At 44.7% G+C, this 23,461-nt stretch overlaps 1 protein-coding gene across 5 annotated transcripts in view; it reads right to left on the bottom strand.

The window, feature by feature from the left end:
• Window positions 1-14,625: 14,625 nt before the first annotated feature.
• PKNOX1 (PBX/knotted 1 homeobox 1) overlaps window positions 14,626-23,461 on the bottom strand; it is a 39,767-nt gene continuing 30,931 nt past the window's right edge. For all 5 annotated transcript variants that reach the window (XM_064406793.1, XM_064406799.1, XM_064406806.1 and 2 more), the window contains 3 exons: window positions 22,409-22,485; window positions 20,704-20,876; window positions 14,626-19,752 (listed from right to left, as the gene is read on the bottom strand). In XM_064406793.1, the coding sequence (XP_064262863.1) occupies window positions 19,541-19,752; window positions 20,704-20,876; window positions 22,409-22,485 (462 nt within the window). In that variant the 3' untranslated portion in view covers window positions 14,626-19,540. The remainder of the gene's footprint in view (window positions 19,753-20,703; window positions 20,877-22,408; window positions 22,486-23,461) is intronic.

Below are 23,461 nucleotides of genomic sequence, written 5' to 3'. Positions count from 1 at the left end.
GGCTGCATGCAGTGCTGCCAGCTGCAGACAGGCTCCAGGACAGGCAGATGCACTCCAGCCAAGGTGAAGGAACCGCTGAGTATTAACCCAGAATATTTACAACTTCTTCCCTGTGTTAACTCTGAGTGTGGGAGCTAATAAAGGTGGGTGTGAGCTCCAGATATTCCAGGATTGCTCCACCTGGGCTGGAGCCAGGCTCACCAAGGCACTCCTGGGGTCCCCTTGCTCTGTTCCTGGGGCTGCTCTTTGCAGGCACATCCAGCAGTGGCACTGTCCTGCCCGGGATGTTGGTGCTGTGTCTCCTGATGTTTGCCAGGCTGTGACCCTGTGTCCCACCACCACCCCGGAGTGCTGGGTTAGGAGTGAGAGGGACTGGCTGTGCCATCCTGCCCACCGTGCCTCGGGCATGGAAAAGGCCCCAGGAGGCAAGGGAGGAGTTTTCATTTGAGTTGTCTGCAGAAATCCCTGCAGGATCTATAAACACATCGGGGGCAGGAGCAGCGTGTCCCAGTGTCCCTCCCACCACCCTCTGTCCCCTCTCCACACATCCCTGGGCCAGTCCTCTGACAGTGATGACCCCCTCTGGATAAACAGTCCTTGGAGCTCCTTTTCCTTCCCCTACCCTTGAGACCCTGTCAGTATTTATGTCTCCAGTGAGAGGCAGCTGCCCAGCTTGTGCTCCTGAGCTCTGTGGGGCATGGGGGTTCTGACCAGAGGTTTGGGGTTTTCCAGGCTTCAGGAGCCATGAGAGGGGAGCAGGAGGTGGGTGAAGGCCAGGCAGCATCCCAGCCCACTGTCCTGGGTGCAGTGTCCAGCTCCAGTGCTCCCTCAGCCTGCAGGTCCACCCGTGCCCTTCTCCCAGCTCCTCCTGCCCCAAAGGGTGAGCGGGTGTGTGCTCCCAAACCCTCTCTGCTCTCCAGCCCCATCTGCCCCAAGATGCCTCTGCTCTGCAAGGCTGGGGAGCACATTTCCACTGAGCTCATGGGTGCATCAATGCATTTCCACAGCAGGGACCAAATGGCCCAGGGAGGAATAAACTCAGGCTGCCCGTGATGGTCACATGAAATTTGTGCATCCCTTCCTGCTGAGATCCACAGCCTTGGCTCCCTGCAGCTCAACCCAGAGGAAAACTAACCCTAAAGGCTTTAAAGGCTGCATGTCAAACCTGTGGCACAGGAGAGCTGCCCTGTCCTGGGAAGGAGTGTGCCCTGACAAGGTCCATGCCCACCGCTGGCTCCTGCACTTTGGGGTGCATCACCCCGAGCTGGCTGCATTTCAGCTGTGCTGCCTTCCTAGAGCTTTTAACCTGTTTTTACTCTCCCTGTGGAGCCGGGTGTCCCTGTCCCCAGCAGTCTGTGAAGCACGGGGGCTGCTGATGCTGCAGAAACCCCGGTGGAGTTTGCCCAGAGGGGCGTGGGGAGCCAGACAGAGCTGGACACGCCGGATTAGCCCGAGCTCACACAGAACCAGCACCAGGAGCCAGATAAGCATCTGGCTGGCCCTGCCCAGCACCTTGGAGGCTTCCCCGCCTCCCCGCCAGGGTTCCACCCTGCAGCCACATAAAAAGAGGAGCGGGGCCGCTTTCCAGGGAACGCAGCGCATCCCAGAGCCCGGCCCGCCCTGCAGGTAACCCGGGAGCCACGGGAACGGGGCAGGGCCAGCCCGCATCCCAGCAGGCCGGGGGAGGATGAACACTTCCCCGGGGAATAGCGGGAGGACGGTGATGCTGGAAATTGGCTCTGCTGAAAGGGCCCAGTTTCACTGCTGGGTGGGGTCAGGTGTTTTGGGATGGGATTGGTGAGGTTGGGGTGTGAGGAACCTTTGGCTTAGTGATCTTTGGTGGTGGTGTGCCGCTCTGTCTGGTGGGGTGGCTGAAGCTGGGGCAGCCAGGAGGGAGCTCTTGGCCTGGGGAAGGAAATTCCCTTCCAGCAGCAGTTTTTCCATGGGGAGCATGTCTGGGTTCTGTGCCACTCCTCTGGGAAGGGCAGTAAAACAACCCCTAGATTAAAATGTGTGAATGAAAGGAAGGGGCAGAACAACTCCAGCAAAGACAAAGCAGGTCCAAGTAACTTAAACTAGCAAAAGCTGGCTTTGAAACCAGAAAAGCTTCAAAGTCTTTCTTTCTTTTTCCAAACTGATAACGGATAGGGTCTGTGCTTTCAAGCTTTTTCTTTATGGTTACGCAACTTGCAAATGTTTCTGTTTAAGGAAACGTTAAGAAATAAATGTGAGTAGTTGCATGCAAGAGTAGGAAGTTGGGGTTATCAAAGGGTGATGATATAAAAGTAATCAAATGTGGCAATGAGAGAAGAGACCAGAGCTGGAAGGACCCAGTGCAGGAAAGTGCAGGAAAGAGGAAGGTGTATTTAATACACCAGGACATAAGGGGACTCAGAGAGAGGGAAGGGATCAAAAAATGCACTTAAGGAAACACTGGGTCTTGAAAAGCTGGGGAAAAATAAATAAATAAACAAATAAATAAATTTTAAAAAAAGAGTCCTCAGCCTTAAAACAGGAACAGGATTCAGCATGGGCTGCCAGGTGCTGTGCATCCAGGGTGTGAGTGGAGCAGGAGGAGGGAGCAGGCACAGGGAGGGAATTTCACGGCAGGACTGACTCTCTGAAAACAGGCTGGCCAGAGAAATGGAGAAGACAAAGAGGTGAGTCCCACAGGAATGCCCAACACTGGAAACATCTTCCTTAAGGGAAAAAAAGGCTTTTCCAGTTGAAACAGAGATGGAGTGACCCCCTTGGCTTCCTCTGAAGGAGTGAGGTGGCTGGAAAAGGCAGACAGTGAGTGGCCCAGGTTAGGAGCTGAAGCAGCCTGGAGTAGGCACAGGACAAGCCACCAAAGCAGAGAGTGCTTCTTTAAACCCTTCTTCTGTCCAAGCCTGCATGCCTTCCAGGAACAATTAATTAGGCATTTAAATGTAAATTATTAGCACCAACATGAGGGTGAACAAGTCTGTGTGGGCTTTGCTCAGCAGGGCCACCTGCCTGAAGCCCTGGGGATGGAGGGCACTGTGCTCGAGCCAGGATGGGTTTTTGGGGATGAGATTCTGGTTTAGAACAAACCCCCCTGGCACCTGATGTTGTTGAGTCAGGGACAGAAAGAAAGGCTCCAGTCTTCAGGTGGATCAGAAGGCGAACTTTAATGAAAGTAGCAGGTCTTTTATAATGTGACTCACTGAGGTGAGACTTGGTTGGCCTCAAAGTAGAAACACCTCACACTATTGGTGACTGAATAGCACACTGCGAAGAACCACAACTGTAAACAATAGTTACAGAAAGAGAGAAAATAATTACTTCTTTCCTCTAAGAGTCCCAGGCTCGGCCTGGGGGAAATTCTCTCTGTTCTTTCTTTGGCTGAACTGAGGATCTCCACAGGCACAAGGCAGCTGTGGGTGAGCCATGGGCTCCTCAGGGAGATGGGGCTGCATCCCCTTGGCTTTAAACCACAGAGGGGCCAGCCCAGAGCTGGGACCTTCAGTGTGACACCCCCTGCGTGTGACACTGCTGTGCTGCACTAAATAGCTTAATTAGTTGTTGCTTTGCCCTGGGTGATTGGGAATTGGCACAGAGTAGTTTTTCTATTGCCCTGCATAGCTGATGTTACATCACGAGGTTTGCTACCCCTTTCCCCCATCTCACGGCCTTTCCCTCACCCACCCCAGCACCCTGGTGGTCTCTGCCCTGGGTCACCGCTCTCCTCACTGGTGTCCCTTGGCTGTGGACCTCTCCCTCTGTCCCCATCCCGGGGTATAAGAGTCCCCTGCCACCAGGGAACGCCCTCTTTCTCCTATGGGTTTGTCCACCTGGTGTGTCTCGGAATAAAGAAGACGACCGCTTCTCAATCTTTCACCTTCATCTCTGAATTATCATGTGGGCAAGGGTCCATAGCCGGAGTGCACCCCAACCGCCCGGCAGAAACCTCGTTCATTCCCGACACCTGCTCCCATTTCCCCCTTTTTTCCCCCCCCCCAGAATCATGTTCTCCCTGCACCTGTGGCTCGCCTGCCTCCTGCTCCGCGGCGCATGGCCCAGGCCCGCCTGCGACCCGCGCTCCTGCCCGCCGTGCCCTCAGGGCGCCGCGCAGGGCCCGGCCGCCGCCGCGGGCTCCGCCTGCTGCCCGCCGTGCCCGCCCTCCTGCCCCTGCCCGCCCTACCTGCAGGACGACTGCGAGCTGCACGGCTTCCCCGCCGGCCTCGTGCCCGCCGGCCGCTCCTTCCACATCGACTTCGGCCGCTCGCTGTGCCGCTGCGGGCCCGCGGGGGCCGTGGCCTGCGCCCGGCTCTGCCCGCCGCCGCCGCCCGCCTGCCGGGCCCTGGGCAGCCCGCGGGCCGACGGCTGCCCCGGCTGCGTCTGCTACGACCAGGACGGGCTGGCCGTGCCCGCGGGCAGCGCCCGGGCCCGCAACGGGAGCCGCCCGTGCCGCTGCCCGGCCCTGGGCGGAGAGCTGGAGTGCGACGAGCCCGGGCAGTGATGCTCTGCTGGCCGCTGGCTCCTCTCCGGCTGCTCAAATCGTCCCGGGAACTGCGGCATCCCCTCAGAGCCTTTGGCAGGAATGATGGGCTCCGTCTTCACAAGCTGTGGGTCTTCTGGTGGATTAAACTAGCACTGAGAGATAAAGAATGGGAAGGGTTCTGCTCGTTCGGATTCCTGAATGGAAGAAGATGTTTTGCTTTTACTAATAAATTTTGGGTTGGCTGATAAATGAAATAGTTTCTTTTACCTTTCAGAGTCCAATGGGAAGGATTCCACTTGTTTGGATTCCTGAATGCAAGAAGATATTTTGCTTTTACAAATAAAGTTTAGGTGGGCTGATAAATGAAATTGGACTCTGAAAGGTAAAAGAAACAATGGGAAGGATTCCACTTGCTCGGATTCCTGAATGGAAGAAGATATTTTGCTTTTACTAATAAGCTTTAGGTAGGCTGATAAATGAAATTTGACTCTGAAAGAACAGGAAGGATTCCACTTGTTCGGATTCCTGAATGGAAAAAGATATTTTGCTTTTACTAATGAATTTTAGGCTGGTTGATGAATGAAATTGGACTCTGAAAGGTAAAAGAAACAATGGGAACGAGTCCACTTTTTTGGATTCCTGAATGGAAGAAGATGTTTTGCTTTTACTAATAAATTTTGGCTTGGCTGATAAATGAAATAGTTTCTTTTACCTTTCAGAGTCCAATGGGAAGGATTCCACTTGTTTGGATTCCTGAATGTAAGAAGATATTTTGCTTTTACAAATAAAGTTTAGGTTGGCTGATAAATGAAATTGGACTCTGAAAGGTAAAAGAAACAATGGGAAGGATTCCACTTGCTCGGATTCCTGAATGGAAGAAGATATTTTGCTTTTACTAATAAGCTTTAGGTAGGCTGATAAATGAAATTTGACTCTGAAAGAACAGGAAGGATTCCACTTTTTTGGATTCCTGAATGGAAGAAGATGTTTTGCTTTTACTAATAAATTTTGGCTTGGCTGATAAATGAAATAGTTTCTTTTACCTTTCAGAGTCCAATGGGAAGGATTCCACTTGTTTGGATTCCTGAATGCAAGAAGATATTTTGCTTTTACACATAAAGTTTAGGTGGGCTGATAAATGAAATTGGACTCTGAAAGGTAAAAGAAACAATGGGAAGGATTCCACTTGCTCGGATTCCTGAATGGAAGAAGATATTTTGCTTTTACTAATAAGCTTTAGGTAGGCTGATAAATGAAATTTGACTCTGAAAGAACAGGAAGGATTCCACTTGTTCGGATTCCTGAATGGAAAAAGATATTTTGCTTTTACTAATGAATTTTAGGCTGGTTGATGAATGAAATTGGACTCTGAAAGGTAAAAGGAACAATGGGAAAGACTGTACTTGTTCAGATTCCTGAATGCAAGAAGATGTTTTGCTTTTACTAATAAATTTTGGCTTGGCTGATAAATGAAATAGTTTCTTTTACCTTTCAGAGTCCAATGGGAAGGATTCCACTTGTTTGGATTCCTGAATGCAAGAAGATATTTTGCTTTTACACATAAAGTTTAGGTTGGCTGATAAATGAAATTGGACTCTGAAAGGTAAAAGAAGCAAGGGAAAGGATTCCACTTGTTTGGATTCCTGAATGCAAGAAGATATTTTGCTTTTACAAATAAAGTTTAGGTGGGCTGATAAATGAAATTGGACTCTGAAAGGTAAAAGAAGCAAGGGAAAGGATTCCACTTGTTTGGATTCCTGAATGCAAGATATTTTGCTTTTACTAATAAGCTTTAGGTGGGCTGATAAATGAAATTTGACTCTGAAAGAACGGGAAGGATTCCACTTGTTCGGATTCCTGAATGGAAAAAGATACTTTGCTTTTACTAATGAATTTTAGGCTGGTTGATGAATGAAATTGGACTCTGAAAGGTAAAAGGAACAATGGGAAAGACTGTACTTGTTCAGATTCCTGAATGGAAGAAGATGTTTTGCTTTTACTAATAAATTTTGGCTTGGCTGATAAATGAAATAGTTTCTTTTACCTTTCAGAGTCCAGTGGGAAAGATTCCACTTGTTTGGATTCCTGAATGCAAGAAGATATTTTGCTTTTACACATAAAGTTTAGGTGGGCTGATAAATGAAATTGGACTCTGAAAGGTAAAAGAAGCAAGGGGAAGGATTCCACTTGTTTGGATTCCTGAATGCAAGATATTTTGCTTTTACTAATAAGCTTTAGGTAGGCTGATAAATGAAATTTGACTCTGAAAGGTAAAAGAAACAATGGGAAAGATTCTACTTGCTTGGATTCCTGAATGGAAGAAGATATTTTGCTTTTACTAATAAATTTTAGGCAGGCTGATAAATGAAATTGGACTCTGAAAGGTAAAAGGAACAATGGGAAAGATTCCACTTGTTTGGATTCCTGAATGGAAGAAGATATTTTGCTTTTACTAATAAATTTTAGGCAGGCTGATAAATGAAATTGGACTCTGAAAGGTAAAAGGAACAATGGGAAAGATTCCACTTGTTTGGATTCCTGAATGGAAAAAGAGATTTTGCTTTTACTAATAAGCTTTAGGTGGGCTGATAAATGAAATTGGACTCTGAAAGGTAAAAGGAAAAATGGGAAAGACTCTACTTGTTTGGATTCCTGAATGGAAAAAAAAGATATTTTGCTTTTACTAATAAATTTTAGGCGAGCTGATAAATGAAATTGGATGTTGAAAGGTGAAAGAAACAATGGGGGAAAACCCTAAGTTCCGTAAGAATTAAAAACTAACAGGGAGGGTTATGCATTAGAGGGGAATCTCTGGTATCAGGTCTTTTGGGAAGTCTGTGCCTCTCAAGTACCTCAGCCAGTGGGGAAAGAGAGAAGGGAACTGAGGCCAGGAAATTGGGATAAAAAGGGAGGCTGCGTCCTCCAAAAATGTGAGAGACCCCAGGGGAATGCCCCATGGCCTCTCCCTTTATTCTAATAAAGCAAAAGGACTCCTCTGTCTCCTTTTTGGACCTTTGCACAGTTTCAAAGGGTCCCTGAGCACTTGGGGGTTGCTCCCCTCTGGAAAGGGGGGATGCCACGTTCTCTGTCATTTATAAACCAGGGCAAAGTGTCTGCAGGGGCTGAGCTTGCTTGCTTGTGAGGTTTGTTCTGCAGGTACAACTGGAGCAAACACAGCATTTTATTTATTTGGAAGGTGATTCTGCTTTTGTATGTGTTTGTGTTTATATAGGCTGTTTGTATTAAACTCGCTGGATGAACTTCCTCCCAGGAGCCAGGCTTTTTATTCCTGTAATTCCATCGGGTTCCAAGTGGTGGGACCAAGATCAGAAGGCTGGCTGACCCCTTCTCTCCAGTCTTTTGAGGAGTTGGTGGGCTAGCACAGCTCTGTGCTCTTGGGAGGCAAAGCCCTCTCCTGTCTCCACCCCCCAGAGCAAAGCCCTGGCTCCCATGGGGATGGTGGCACTCAAGGCTCTGTCCTTCACAGCCACCTTGATCCTGCCCAGGGCTGACCCCACTGCCAGTCCCAGTTCTGCAGGAATGCCCCAAAATGTGTCTCCGTGACTGTGCCCTCTGGGATGGACGTGGGATACAGGAGAACTGCATCTTCTGAATGCTTTGACATATATAAATACACACACACACATCTATCTCTATATATAAACACCACAGCTTCATCAGGCTGTGTTATTAACACATGTTAATTGTTTAAGGATTGAATAAAAGCATTGTCACCAATGAACTTTTGAACTTTTACTGATAAGGACACATCTACTTTCTTCTTGTATTGCCTAGTGCTACTTGGGCCTCACAAGGCTCTCTCCAACCACCTTGGCTCCAGGTGCACCTGGACACATGAAATTGGTCCTCTGGATTATTTTTCTTATTTTCTGCTCTGTCTGATGCTGTTTGACCAAAAAAAAAAACCCCAACAACAACAAAAACACCCACAAAACAAACAAACAAAACAAAACCAAACCAACCAAACAAACAAAAAAAACCACCACCCCAAAAATCCCCACAAAACCAGTGAGCAGGTGGGATTCAAGTGGAGGGTGAGGAAAAGGTTGGAAGAAGCAGGTTAATTTGGTTTTTGGGATGCAGCAGGGATCTCCATCCATTGAGGAAGGGACCTTAAGGATTATCCAGTTCCAGCTCCCCTGCCATGGGCAGGGACACCTTTCATTGTCCCAGGTTCCTCAGAGCTCCATCCAGCCTGGCCTTGGACACTTCCAGGGGCAGCCACAGCTTCTCTGGGCAACCTGTGCCAGTTCACCACCCTCACAGTGAAGAATTTTTTCCCATATATCTAACCTAAATTTCCCTTCTTTCAGTTTGAAGCCATTCCCCCTTGTCCTGTCATGCCAGACCCTTGGAAATTCTCTCCACGTTTTTGTAGGCCCCTTCAGGTACTGGAAGGCCACAAGGAGGTCACCCCAAAGCCTTCTCTGGGCTGAATAATCCCAATTCTCTCAGCCTTTCCTCACAGGACAGCTCCATGCTTCTGTTTCAGAGAAGGGGGATTAACCTGACAACACTTCACCCTCTGCTCTTCCCCACTCAGTGTAAAAATCTTATTTTTTAGTGAGGTTAAAGCTCATTGTTCACCTTCCAGACAGACACCAGACATCCCACCGTGTTTGCCAGCAGCACAAGAGATTCTTCCCATGACAGTTTTTTAATTACCTGCTGTGCAGGTGTTGACAAATTGCTGAAGGAACCCACATCCTGTGTGCCCTTGAGAGGTGAGGCTGTTTGAGTCCATGGGCTTGGCTCCCTTTGGTGTCTGCCAAGAATTTAAGGAGATCAGGAGCAGTTTGCAAGGGCAGCGATGGGTTTTGCAAGCGCGGGGATTATCCAGAGGGAGTCACGAGGGATTTGGGAGGGCTCCTCACTGCCTGGGGAGGGTGGTGGGCTGCTGGGGTTGTTTATCCTTTGTCACACATCTTATCTGTCTCAGGGCTCCCTGCTTTGTGTGACTGATAACCTTGGAGCAGGGGGGAGTGACCGACAGATGGGCAGCCCCTGCATAATGTTGGGATTGTCTGCTGCAGCCAGCGTCAGCAGGGGAACAGTGAAAGAGTTATTGTCCAAATATCCCTGCAAAAAAGGTCCCTGTCGGCTCCTTTGCAAGCTGCTCCTTGGAGGTGCTGCAGAGTTTCTCTGTTCTGCCCCCACCTCTGATGTGAAATACCTTCTGTCTCCAGGATCTCTGCATTTCATCTCATGGAAAGCAGGAGCTGCATTATTTTACTTTTACCACGAGCAGCACAGGGAGAAAATGAAAAACTCGCAATGATCAGTTGTCAGAATTCATTCACTTGAACTGAATGTCCTGGGGTTTGGCATGCTCTGTTTGAATGGGTGTTCTCCTGGATTCTCCAGTATTAATCACCCATGTGCTTCCCTGCAATTTGGACACGGTATTGCTGGTGTTATTTGTATTTTTCCAGGTCAGATTTTCCCCAGTCTGGGCAGGGGTACAGTTTTGTGGCTATTCCTTCACGTGGTCACTGTCACTTTGCATCACAGCCAGGCAGGTGTTTGCAGGGAAGGACTGTAAATGTTTCTCAAGAGCAAAGCAACACACAAACTCCTGTGCATCCCTAAGTGAGCCCTGAGAACTGAAGCCAAAGCTGAAATTTGCAGCTCCCAAAAAGAGCCCATTTTGCACATAGAGCAATCAGGTTTTGGGGTTTTTTTTGTACAGGATCATTACTGATGTTTAGTTAGTTGTGGAAAGGACTGGGCCTTTCTTCATGGTGTTAATCATAAAATGATTGATTTAAATAGACCCCGAGTCCTTTTACGAGCCCTCTCAGTTCCTGCCTCATGGGGCTGTAAAACATTAAAATATTCATGAATGAAAGCCCATCAGGAGGATTCCTTTGGGCACAACTATGACAAGAAGTTGAAGTGTTTGCCCAAGTCCTTCTGCCTTTTCCAGCAGCCTGCCAGAAGTGAATTCCTCAGGTGTGGTTCACCAAGCAGCCTGAGCACCCCAGACTACATTTGCAGAGCCCAGGGTGGGGGGCTGGCTGCTTGCCATTTGGGTTTTTTTTTTTTTCCTAGTTGTTATGCTCTTAAGTGATCAGAAATCTTGATCCATGGCAGGTTCTGCACTGGTGATTTCTGATCACGATGAGAACAGAAGTTTCCTGGAGGAACCCCTGATTAAATTAGAACACAGTCACTCCCTGTTGGTAAGGGACTGAGCACATCCCCCTAGAAATAATTTCTCTTTGAAATTTGGGGCGAGGGAGAGAGGTAACATTTGACACATTTGAATTTGCTCATTACAGGAAATTTTAAGCTGCCCTGACACGCCAAAGGTGCAGTGCATTTATTAACAGCAAATGGCACCAGGATGGGAGACACACACACAAGTGTATTTGGGTTTTTATGATTTAATAGGGAGTGCTCTGGGCTGGGGACAAAGTGGGGATTGGTGAAAGGTTGGGCTTCATGATCTTGGAGGTCTTTTTAACTTAACTGATTCTGTTCTATGATTTAACTTCAACATCGTGCACCTACTCTAAAACCAGCTTTTTTTTTTTTTCTTTTTTTTTAAATAATTCCAATACTGCATCCATAGCAGCACCCACAGCTCAGTTCTCCAAGGCTGTTGGGCTTTTTCCAGCAGCTGGCTTTGAATCCTGGAGTGATTTGCAGAGTCATTATTCATGGCTATTCACAGTTCAGAAGTTCAAGAGACACAAAAAACCAGTCCAGGATATGTAATCAAAGATGAATTGTTGCCAGTTTCCAAAGAAAGGAAGGGAGAAGCAAAAAAAACCAAAAAAAACCCCCAAAAAACAACAACAAAAAAAGAACAAAAAAGAAAACACAAAAAGAAACAAAAAAAAACCCAACACAAAACAAAAACCTCAAATAATGCAAAACCAGTTGTTTGAAAGCAGAATGGAGGATCTTAGAGGAAATTATTGTTTCTGGAGCTGCTGGAAGTGTTTCTGTGTGTACAAGTGAGTCAGGAACATTGTTTGCAGGCAGCATCTGGAAAGCTGGGAGAGCAGCATAGGCATTACCTAACAAATGCCAACCCATTTCCTCAAAACCTTTGGCATTTTTCCATTCTGAGTTTCATTTGATGATGATGCATAAAATTTTCAAGAGCTTTCAGGTCTCAATCCAGCTACAGTACTGAGTTAAAAAACTTAATCAGAATCAGCTGCGCAAAATAGTCCTTTTGTGTATTTAAAAAAAATAGGCAAGAGAAATATTCTCTGTCCTTCCTGGCCTTAATTGGGATCCTGCCCATGGAACCATTTAGGATATTCTAAGTATCTTAGAAAAATCAGTATCTGCTCAGTAATTGAATTTGTAATTATTGTAATTGCACATATCAGTAAGTCTCCTTTTCTCTTCTGTGTGCCAGTCTCTGCTGAGAGCAAGGAGTCTAAACCTTAAAGACCAAACAGGGCCATGAACTGAGCTGGGCAGAAACGTGAGGACACAGAATTTGATGAATGTTAAGAAATTAAGGGAAGTGTCCATAGTTTGTAGCTCATGGTGAGATGTTGCAGGAGGAGGGACACACACAGCCCTCAAGATGAAAAGTCAATCACTGGTTACTTAATCACAGAATCATTAAGGTTGGAAAAATCTTCTGAGACTGAGTCCCAGCTGTGCCTGGTCCCCAGCCCAGAGCACTCAGTGCCACCTCCAGGGGACACCTGCAGGGATGGGCACTGCCAAGCTCCCTGGGCAGCCCCTGCCAAGGCCTGAGCTCCCTTTCCATGGGCAAATTCCTGCTGCTGGCCCAGCTGAGCCTGCCCTGGCCCAGCCTGAGGCCGTTCCCTCTGCTCCTGTCCCTGTTCCCTGGAGCAGAGCCCGACCCCCCCGGCTGTCCCCTCCTGGCAGGGACTTGTGCAGAGCCACAAGGGCCCCTGAGCCTCCTTTGCTCCAGCCTCAGCCCCTTCCCAGCTCCCTCAGCCCCTGCTGGGGCTCCAGCCCCTTCCCAGCTCCGTTCCCTGCCCTGGACACGCTCCAGCCCCTCCAGGTCTCTCCTGCAGGAGCAGAACTGGGCACAGCCCTCGAGGGGCCTCTCAGAGCCAGCACAGAGGGACAATCCCTGCCCAGTATGATCTGCATATTTCTTCAAGACTTCTAAAAATCTAACTTGAAAAATTCTTGGGTCTTAGCAAAAAATTACCTAAATTAATTTTTATCACCACAGTCACATTTAGTGCATGCATCAGTTCGTATTTAGGATTCGGGATCAAGTTAATGAAAAGTGTGCAAGGAATAATTTTCAGGAGCAGGTCCAAGGGCCTCAGCTCCTCTTTGTGCCAGTGGTGACACCAAAGTCCAACAGAGAAGGTAAATACCCACAGATTTTCCCTGATTACTTCACAAGCCCTAGATCACAGCTCAGTTGCATCAGGAAGACAAACCAAACTTCACCTGCACAGGTCACATTGCTTTTGGATTTTAGGAGGGTATCAAAATGGTGATTTTTAATTTTGTGTTTTAAAACATGACAGAGTTAATCCCACATACCCCACACACTCTGAACTTGCATGAATTTATATATGGATAAATAAATAAATACCTAATGTGTCCCAGCCATTTTGTTGGGTTGTTTTTGCAGAATCCTCATTTCACACTGTGTGTAGTTTATTTTCCCTTGTTTTAGCTTTGAGGATATTGCTCTGGTTTTACAAAGAGAGTTATTTAGGAACAGCCCTAAGCTGCAGACTAAAGGACTTTGTAAACTGATGCTCCACAAAAGCAAACCAGCTCACCAGTTACTTACAACTATTTACCTCTGATTCCTGTAATGGCTTCTTGAAAAGGGGATTTATCTCTCAGGGGAATTTAAAACCATCCAAGAAAAAATACTCAATGTGGGACTTAATTTAATTGATATAATAATATAATCACAGAATGGTTTGGGTTGGAATGGACCTTAAAGAGAATCCAATTCCAACTTCCCTGCCATGGCAGGGACACCTTCCACTGTGCCAGGTTCCTCAGAGCTGCATCCAGCCTGGCCTTGGGCACTGCCAGGGATCCAGGGGCAGCCCCAGCTGCTCTGGGCACCCTGTGCCAGTCCTGCCCACCCTGCCAGGGAAGAATCTTTTCTAGTATCTATCTAACCCCACTCCCTCCGTCTGAAGCCATTCCCCTTTGTACTTTACAGGTGGGGGATTTTTTTATTTGTTGGGTTGTTTATTCATTTCAGATTAAGGAAAAAAATGCTCCCTGGCAGCAGTTGAGTTAAAATAATTTCCAGTTATATCACCAGGAGTTATTGGCACTACTCTCAGACCCCTTCTAATGCCAGACAAGGAAATGATAAATACTCCTTTGTCTAGAACACAAACTACTTGTCTATCCACAGATTAACCTTCTAACCACAAAACATCATCCAAAATCTGCTCTCTTCCCTTCTGGAGGCACTCGTGGGTGTCACTGTGCCAGATGCTGGGGAAGAGACAGCAGGAATAACTAATGCTCCAGCAGGAATAAATAATGCTCCAGTACTCAGCAGAAGTAAATCCAAGACTACCTACATCTGACTGAATCTCTGCTGAGCAGGACTCGCTGGATATGAAATTAGTTTGAGATTGAGAAGAGTCTTGTAATAAAGGAGCTGCTCATTTCCTGAAGATTTCTGATTTGGTAGAACAAGGTAATTTTAGAAATGTGTTACAATCTGGCTAAACAAGTTAACACATGGGATTTGCAGAGAGGAAGTGTTTTCAAATAAGTCACTATATGCTTGGAACCATTTCTGGAAGTTTGATGTCCATGCCATTTTAATTAATAATTTTGAAACAACAACAAAAAGAAAACCCCACCCAACGTCACAAACATTGTGGGCTATTTACCTGCTAATTCTTTCTTTCATCCAAGCTGCTCCTGCATTACAAAAGTGTAATAAAAATCCCCACACTGGTTAAGAACTGGTAAACATTTTTTTTCATTTGCATAAACAAGAAACCCCAAACAAATACAAGGGCCAAGGACTTTCCCTGGCCAAGAACTGGTTAAATAGTTTGAAACTATGCTCAAGATTTCCTGAAAACGTATTTGTCTTTCAGCCAAACAATACTGTTAAAGCAATGTAAATGCTTTGCTTCCAAAATGTGCTTTTTCTGTTCACAGAGAGCAGCAGCGTAAAAATAAATCATCCATGAAGCATATTCTCATTTTTAATTTCATCCCTTGATAGATCAGTTGCTTCAAAATCCCTTAACAACCAAGGAAAGAAAAGTTACAGGGTTCACATTTGAAAGATTGTCAATTGTACAGACCCAGTGCTGCTAATCCTTGGGCAGGTTATGGGGGCTTCTGTCACCACCTGAAACACTGGATTTTATTAACACCAACTAGGAGTCTTTATGGGTGTCTGCAAGGCTGGAAAGGCATTTCCCTGCCTTCTCACACCTTGCTTTTCTCTGGCAAAACCAACTGCGATCACTCAGCAGGTCCTAAAGAACTAAGTCACAGAAATGGAACGGATTTTGTATTTCCAGGTGAAGGGAATGAACAAATTACCTGATTTGGGCAATCAGCAAAAATCACATCAGCGCCAATTTCACTGCACTTTGCACTGGACCATCTTGAAAATTAAACAACCCAGAAGGTCTTTGAAGGAGTTGAGCATGCCAAGGGCAGGGGAAAGAGGGGAAGGAATCCACGCTGAGTTTGAGTTTGGCAAAATGAACCTGCTTTTGTCCTCAGCTCTGCTGCAGAGAGAGGAGCAAAGTGCAGCTGCTCGGGTGGATTGCACACCACAGTCACACGTGCGTGTTCATGGATCTGCTGTGTTCAGGAGGTGGTGAGAGCTTGAATTTATTCTTAGGAAACCAAAACATTTCACGTAGTTGTTTAACATGCGAGATTTTCATGAGGGAACGAAGGTTAGTTACATTTCCAACAGGATTTCAAAACTACATTTTGCCTGTTCAACTCCAAGCCAAATGTAAGGCTGAAAGGTTGAAGAGACTAATCAAAGGAACAGAAGTCAGAAAGACAATAACAATACAGTACCTAAAAATGGGTAATTCACACATTTTTGACATTTGTGTCTTGCATAGACAAATACTTATTCATTTTTTTTCCTCCCAAGATGACTCAGCTTCAGAAAACAAAATGTTAAATCAACTTTAATTACAATTAAATGCATGTGTTCCAGTTTTTCAAAACACCAGGGCGTTCCAGATTTTTTTTGTTTAAGTGCAACTATCATCCCTTGGAAAAGCTTTGTTTTATCCCGTGGGCTGCCAAGTTCCTAAAGTCAGGAAGGTGGACTTGTGATTCAGAAACAAATCCATGGATTATTCCACAGAACACTGAGGTGGAGGGGACCCACAACGAGTCCAGCTCCCCAGGGAATGGCCCACGTGGGGATCAGAGCTGTGCCCTGGGTGTCACTGGCACCACGCTCTGAGCCACAGAGCCAACCTCAGGCCAGGAGCTGGGGTTGGAGCCACGTGTGCTCCCATTCCACTCCAACATCCATCAACCTAAAGCTGCTCTGGAAGCACAGGAACTGGGAATTGTAATTCCTCACTCCTGGCTGCATCTTGAACATCAAAATAAATTTATTTGGTGCACCCCAGTTTGCCAGGAAATCCTGCCCTGCCAAGCCCTTCATCCACACCCAGGCTTCCACTGGAAGGAGATCCAGGAGTGCAGGCAAGGCAGAGCTGGATCTCCTAAAGATTCCTGACAGAGAGCAGGTACCAGGAGAAGGCAAATGCAGCCTGACCTGGATCCGTGTGGAGCTTCCCTGAGGTCAGCAGGACTCCACTGAGACACAAAATCCAGATGGAGAAAAAACCTTCTGCAGAGCCAGAGCTGATTCTGAGTATTTTCCCACGTGATTATTTCTTTGTAACAGTCATTCAGAAACTTATCCTGATCCTTTTGGAATTGATTTGAACTGAAATGCTTCCAAAGTTAAAAAAAAAAAAAAACCCAGAAAATTGCCTTGCCTGTTCCAGGAATATTGAAGAAATTTGACTGAGAACCCTGTTTTGGGTTAGATTGAAAAAAAAATAAAATTAGAAGTTTCAATAATTGTATTTGCAGATGAATCAGATTGATTCAAAAACCAAATTGGTTCTATTGCATATGAATATGACTTTAAATGGGGGCAGGGGGAATTATACACAGACTCAAAGTCAGGTCCCCTGTAAAGACTTTTTAACTAATGTAAACATGTACCTTTCCTGAATGGTGATGCTTTGCTGAAACCAGCAATCTTTCCTACACAGAAAACAAAAAACAAAACAAAACAAACAAAAAAAGAGAAGATATTAAAAACCCCAAACTGCTTGTTTTTTTCTTTTTTAAATAATGAAAAGAACAAGCACTTCCCTGCAGTTCACACCCACTACAGAATTCACACTGAACTGAAAAAATATTTGAGTTTCACATGTTAAGCAATACTTTTACACTGGTGAAGCTTTTTCAGTTTTAAGAATTCAAGTCCCTATATTTTTTTAATGTTTCTAATCTGACAGTGAAACTATTCCACATTCCCCTTTCACAGTAAACTCTGTCAGCTTCAGTCTCCAGGAATTGATAAAGTAGCTAAAGACAAGGTCATGTTTTGGAAGAATAGAACTTCTGCTGCATGTAAGGTGGGGGGAGTAATAATTTAAAATAAAATTAAAATAAAAAAACCTAACTAGAAAATGGCTTCTTTCTGAAAAATAAACTTTCAGAAGTTTGCAAACCCTGAGGCCTGGTTGTTTCCAATAAAAACCTCAAACAAACCAACAAAATAACCTGCTATTTAATGGAAATGGTGGGGGTAATGAAGCACTCTTGGAGTTAAAAACAACTAAAAACAAAAATACAGAATCTGAATTCCAGCAATCTAAGCTATTTTTTGTAGGGGCAGTAGGCTGAATGCTTCCAAAGGAGCAGGATTTGTACATGGTTTGTCTTTGGAAGTGTTTTGGGGTCAAACTGGATTTGACAGCAGCCTCTGAGATAGCCATGCTGTGTCAAAGCCTTCCTAATTCATCTTCCATAATTCATTTACTGTGCTGTTTAACAAACATGGCACATTAGTGGCAAAGCAGAGAAGCCAGAAGAAAACAAATTCTTTAGAAATCTCCAGTCCAGTGGAGCAGATCATGACAGCACCAGAACTAAGGAAGATCCTCAGCCAGGACTCAGTGAGAGCCAGAGGAGAAACACCTCCTGTGTTGAGAAAAAAACATTTATAAAAAAATAACTCCCACTCCTGTTATTTTCCATGTGTGCATGGCAATGCCACTGATATTTCTTCCTGAAGATTTTCTTCCTACCAACCCAACCTTGCCTTGGAAGACAATGCCATGACCAGCTTCCAGCCACTCCAGCAGGTCCAGCAGCACATTCCTTCATCCTCCTGAAATCAAGGGGACCTTGATGTGCCTGAGTGTTCTGAGAAGCAGGAATTAAGTATTCAGTGAAATATTTGCATCTGCCAAAGGGCTTTGTTCAAATACAGGGTCTGAAGATTCTGAAGGTGAGCACCTTTCTCCCTGTCACGTTAGAAACACACCCAGATTTGGTCAAAATCAGAAGGAAATTCTGGCTTTGAGCTAAGCCAACACTGTGACAAATGGACAGGGACAAAAGAGGGTGTTGATCATAGCATGAGGCTCTTGAGTCTCTTATTTGTACTCAACAACGGGAAATACAAAGTTCCAAAAGCAAGTGGTCATGGATAGACAATCACAGACTTCAAACTTTGGGAAAATGAAAGAAATGAACTGTTACCACAACAAAAAAAAAAAGTTCCCAAAACAAAACCAAACCAAAACCCAGCTGTTTTTATCACCAGCTCTTTGTTTTTTAAATGACACACAAGGATTTCCTACTCTAACAAAGCCTGCTGTATATTCTGGTAGTAAACTTCAGATCTGAAGAAATTTTAAATAAATCCATGTTATATTTTTCTTTTTGTAATAGGGGAAAATATTTCAAATGCAATAAAATAGCAAATTCATGACTGTATAGTAGGCAACTTTTCATTTTTTTTAGATTCAGTTGTACAAACTATAAACTGTTAAATTTCTCTAATAATTGGAAAAGTTGTGGGTATTTGAACTTACCTGAATACTCATTTAGCAAATATTTTCAGATACAAGTCTAGATACAGAGTTATGCAATTTGAATATTAGTTTACACATAATATAAATCAATGTTTGACAATATCAAAATCCCATCAAACAGTGGGCCCTTCTTATGCTATTATCAAATATAGTATATCACTGTGGGATAGCTGAGAATCATAGAATGCTACTGTAGGCTTGTTTATTAAATTGGGTCAATTTTCAGACCTTCCAAATAGGAATACTAAACATTTATTTTTCCCCTCTGGAAATTATTTTTTTTTTCCTCCTGCTTAATACAGTTGTCATCCCAATTTCTAGTGAATTTATAAAAATATTTTTTTTTTTTTATCCAATAACCCCAGCAAGGTAAAAATAGGAGTTTTTATAGCAAATGATAAACAGGCTCACGGACTATGAGAGAAACTAAACTTATTTAAATTGCCATACATTCTCTACTGAATCACACATCAACAGTTCCTTTTTATGTGTGTTGCTGTCCACCTCAGACTAGCAGTTTTTAAGGTGCAGAAGCATCTTTCAAATATTTGAATCTAACTCAATAATCAAGTTTCACACACTAGTGTCACATGCTTTAAATTTACATCACCTGCCCATCAAAAGCTGTGTTAAATAACAGCACTAATTGAAACTGCATAATTCATCAGAAACTGCAGCACTTCCAATTCAGAGAACAAAGGGGTGCTTACGTGGTTCTTTATATTACTAGATATAATTTTCTGAAATAAAGGAAAATAAACAAACAAAAAAAAAACCAAACAAACCAAAACACATTTGAAAGAAGTTGCTGCACCTGCAAAAACACTCTTTAAGCTTACTATGAAATACAAAAAAGTGCACCCTTCTATATCTACATATAAAACATATTAGAAATAAAACTTGTGTAAAATGTTTGCTGTGCAAACTATAAAAAGTCAGTCAGTCAGTCCGTTCTTTTTCCTAAGTGTTTTTCTCCAGGCTCTCTGGCTTCCTACTGCAGGGAGTCGCTGTTATCCAGGACCAGCCCACTGATGTTGGCTGTCGAGAGGTCGCCGCCGTCGTCGTCGCCGCTGTCCACGGACTCGTCCTCGCTCTGCCCTGCCATCATCACCTGCTGCACGGCCAGGGTGGCACCATCCGAGGACAAGGACTGCAGACTGTCCACATTCATGTTCACCGGGGCTGTGATGGTCACGACAGCACCTGCAGGAGCACAACCACAGCACTTCAGCACCTCTCTGGCCTGCTGCTTACGTGTAGCGGAGCTTTCTTCTAAGCAACAGCTTCTAATCAACAGCTACCCACTACAGGAATTTCAGAAACTACATTAAAATAGAAGATATATAGGTTGTCAAATACTTAAATGTCAGGAAATGCCAGAATTAGGTTGGTCAGGAATCTTAAACTTTGTGTTGTGAATCTTAAATCTGTTTTATGGACAGCCACTACAGCAATTCTCCAATCGAGTCACCACAAGGGCATTTCTGCAAAGTGTTCCAGCAGAAAAAGGGGAGTGATCAGATTCAAGGTAACTTCAGTAGATAAAGCTGTTGTCAGATCCAGCAGAGGCTGAAGGAAAATTTGTTACAAACTGGAACGAATAAAGCACCAAGCAGCAGGACAGAAAGGATGATCCTGGCATTACAGCAGTCGTTTATCTTGCTTAAATAAAATCTTTTTGTTTGATCTGACACCGAGAAAGTTACTTCAGTCAAAGGCTGTGGAGGCTCTATGACATTTTCCTGCCTCTCACTGTTCAGCTGGAAGCACCTGAGGCAGATGTGGAATTGCAGCTGCTCAGCCATGAAGCTGAAGCTGCAGCCCAGTGCTGCTCATCCAACAGGACACTCCTGACATACACACAGAGAGAACTCGGCTCTACATCTCAGTTTTACATCTTTTATTCTGTCATTTCATAACTTTGGAAACAAAAGCAAGTTTCTCAACATGAATTCCAATACAACACCCTTGCTTAAACCACAGAAAACTTAAAGAGAGGAAAAAGTGACACATTTCTGTTATACTGTCTCAGATTAAAACCACGCCTACACTGAAATTTCCAGAAGTTTCCTTCCCACCACAACCATCAAACCCTCCCTTTCCCTGTCAGAGAGGAATTAACTTTATGGTCCATGTTCAGGCAGCTCTCCTCACCATCTGACATCGTGAGCTCGTTCGATTGCTGCTGGGCAACTCCTGAGGCAATGGAGTCAGGCCAGAACCTCTGCACTGGTCGGTTCTGGGCTGTTTTCTTCTTTGTTTTTGGAGTTTCAGAACAACTGGAATCCAGCATTGGCTGAAGAATTCGCCTTCTAGCATTGATAAACCTAAATACAATTGAGGGCAAGGTGAATTTAGGACCAGCTGGCTGTAAATTCCATCTCTCTCACATTCACAAAGTATGCATCAGGAAAAAAAAAATTAGGAATATGAAATCTTCTGTCAGCTGGGCTTCACATTCTTTTTAAAGCATAGAACCACTAGTAGAACACTAGCATCCTTCAATTTTGGCAAACTAGCTAAGAAAGCACTTCTATCATTTTGCAGCTAACTGCATTTTTTCCCCCACCTCAGAAGGAAAAATTCTCCAGAGAGCACAACAGATGTACACTTCAGGATCTTGTTAAAAACCAAGCACCAGAAAACCTGCTGACAGCCCAGCTCAGAAAGCTGATACTCCTCTCGTTGGGGTTCACCTAAAGTCTAGCCCCTGCCCAACCTGCTTTGTTTGGTCTGGTTTCATTTACTCCCTTAAGCTTCTGCATTACTTATTTTACAGGCTCCCCTTTCCAAGGGCTGGCTCCTGATCCAGGGGATGACAGCAAACACATTTGTCAGATCTGTCCTGGCTCCTTTTAGTTCTCTGATTTTCACTTGCTTACTTTAGCATGCTAATTGCTGCCCTTCCCCTTTCTGCTAGTGAACAAGAAAATACTGAAACTGAATCAACTTCAACACAGTGAGCTATGGCAGGGAGTTGTGCCTGAAGACATCATCCCTAATTACCACAAAATACATCCAGGTCCCAAATTTACCTGCAATGGGAGGAAATCAGGTGCAGCTGGCAGGTTCCTAAGTTGTAATAGAATGCTCTGCAAAGACAGCAGTCAGATCCCAGCACAGAGCTCCATGCCACATGTCACACAGGCACAGCCACCCTGTTCCACTTTTGGAACCAGTGCTCTGTCACTATCTTGGCTATTTCCCCCCTGGACCCCTCCACAGCCTCACAGCCAGTGTCATCTTTGAAATCTGAGGCAGATCCCAGGGGGACTTTGCTGCAGCAATTTTAGGATCTGATGCCACAAGGCGAGTAGGACACGTGTCAGCACCTTCCCTCCTCTCTTCTGCAGGGCAGGTGTCTTATCTTACACCTCCAGAGAAGATAAGACATGACAGAACCTGCTGAACCATGAACTGGTGTAGCTGAGGAACTGCCTCTCCATTCAGACATCACTGCTCAGGAGAGCATCCTTTGATACAGGAACAGAATCTGTTAACAGCAACTTCTTAAACATCTGCAGCCACCAGGCCACTAAATGCCTTTAGACTTCAATTTCTTCACTTGCAGAAGAGAGATCAGAGTACTTCCATCTCTCTCAGCACTGGAACAGAACCCAATTCCTAGTGCTGCAATGTTTTCCGGAGTCCTTATATAATTTAAATGGCATGAGTATTATTATACCTTATAAAAATAACATGCTTGTGTGCCAGTGCACAGCTCTTGTATTTCTATACATGCTTTGTAACGTATGTAGAATATTTAAGTTCAACTCCAGATGTCCAAGTTATCCTCCTCACTATTTCTGAGTTGTAAGCATGTGGAGACAAGGACAGATATTAAGGGCTTTGCTCTTACCAATTGTTAACCTGGAGTAGTGTCAGATTTGTTTGTGCTGCAATCTGCTTCTTCTCATCCTCTGTTGGATATGGATGCTACAGAGGCCAGAAAAGCAAACAAAAAAGGCATAAGCTTGTTTTCCATCTCTTCATCAAAAATAAGAACTCCTTTATGACATCTGATTAAAGAGGGTGGATTAAGGCCACCTGACTCATTAAAACACAAACCTTAGAAACATCACAAACTTTTACAGATGAAAATAATTCAACAAAGAGTGCTTTACTACAAAAAACCTGATTTTATCCTTGAGAGTGTCTGTGGCACCATGAAGCTGCTGCTGTGTAATTCAGAAGAAAAAGCTTCTCATGGCTGACAGTCTTTATTAAAGAGCGTGATCCCTGGGCAGCACAGCATGTGAGCAGCTCTGATTAGTTCTGCTGGCCAGGGCAGTGTCATATGAGAGAAGAGGGGAGCACTCAGTTAAATAAAGGAGCACTGGAGTTAAATAAAGCTGCTCTAAGCAGATGAGGACAGGGCACGTAACACAAGAAGTGCACACGCAGCTCCCTGCCTCAGTTCTCTGCTGCAAACCAGTTGTAAAAGGCAAAATATCAATCAACTCAACATGGAAATAGCTTGGGAGCCATTTATCCTTTCAAAGTACTCATGCAAAGGGAAGACAACTGAAAGCACAAGCAGATAGTGACATGCTTGGTACACATCAGAAGGATTGGAAAAAAGACAAAGACAGAAAATGTGAGATTTTTCTTGGTCAAAAATACCCCTAAAACACTGCAAAATACAGGTGGAATTACTTTTCCTTGTGCCATGAACCAGTGTAGAGAGCATTAAGTTCTCAACACAGTGAAATGAAGAAAGGCTCCTTGTAACAACATTTATTGAGACTGTGCAGTACAAATGTATTTATTAAAATATTAATAAAAGTCAACCAGAATTAGACCTATGGAACTACTCCAAATGACTCCAGGGAAAGCTGAACTGAGATTCCATAACTGACAACAGAATAAATTCACCTCATTTATGAAAAAAAAAAAAAAAAAAATTGTAAGA

Source organism: Passer domesticus, chromosome 2, assembly GCF_036417665.1.
Source record: "Passer domesticus isolate bPasDom1 chromosome 2, bPasDom1.hap1, whole genome shotgun sequence".
Lineage (NCBI taxonomy): Eukaryota > Metazoa > Chordata > Aves > Passeriformes > Passeridae > Passer > Passer domesticus.
This window is presented reverse-complemented; position numbering and strand designations above follow the sequence as displayed.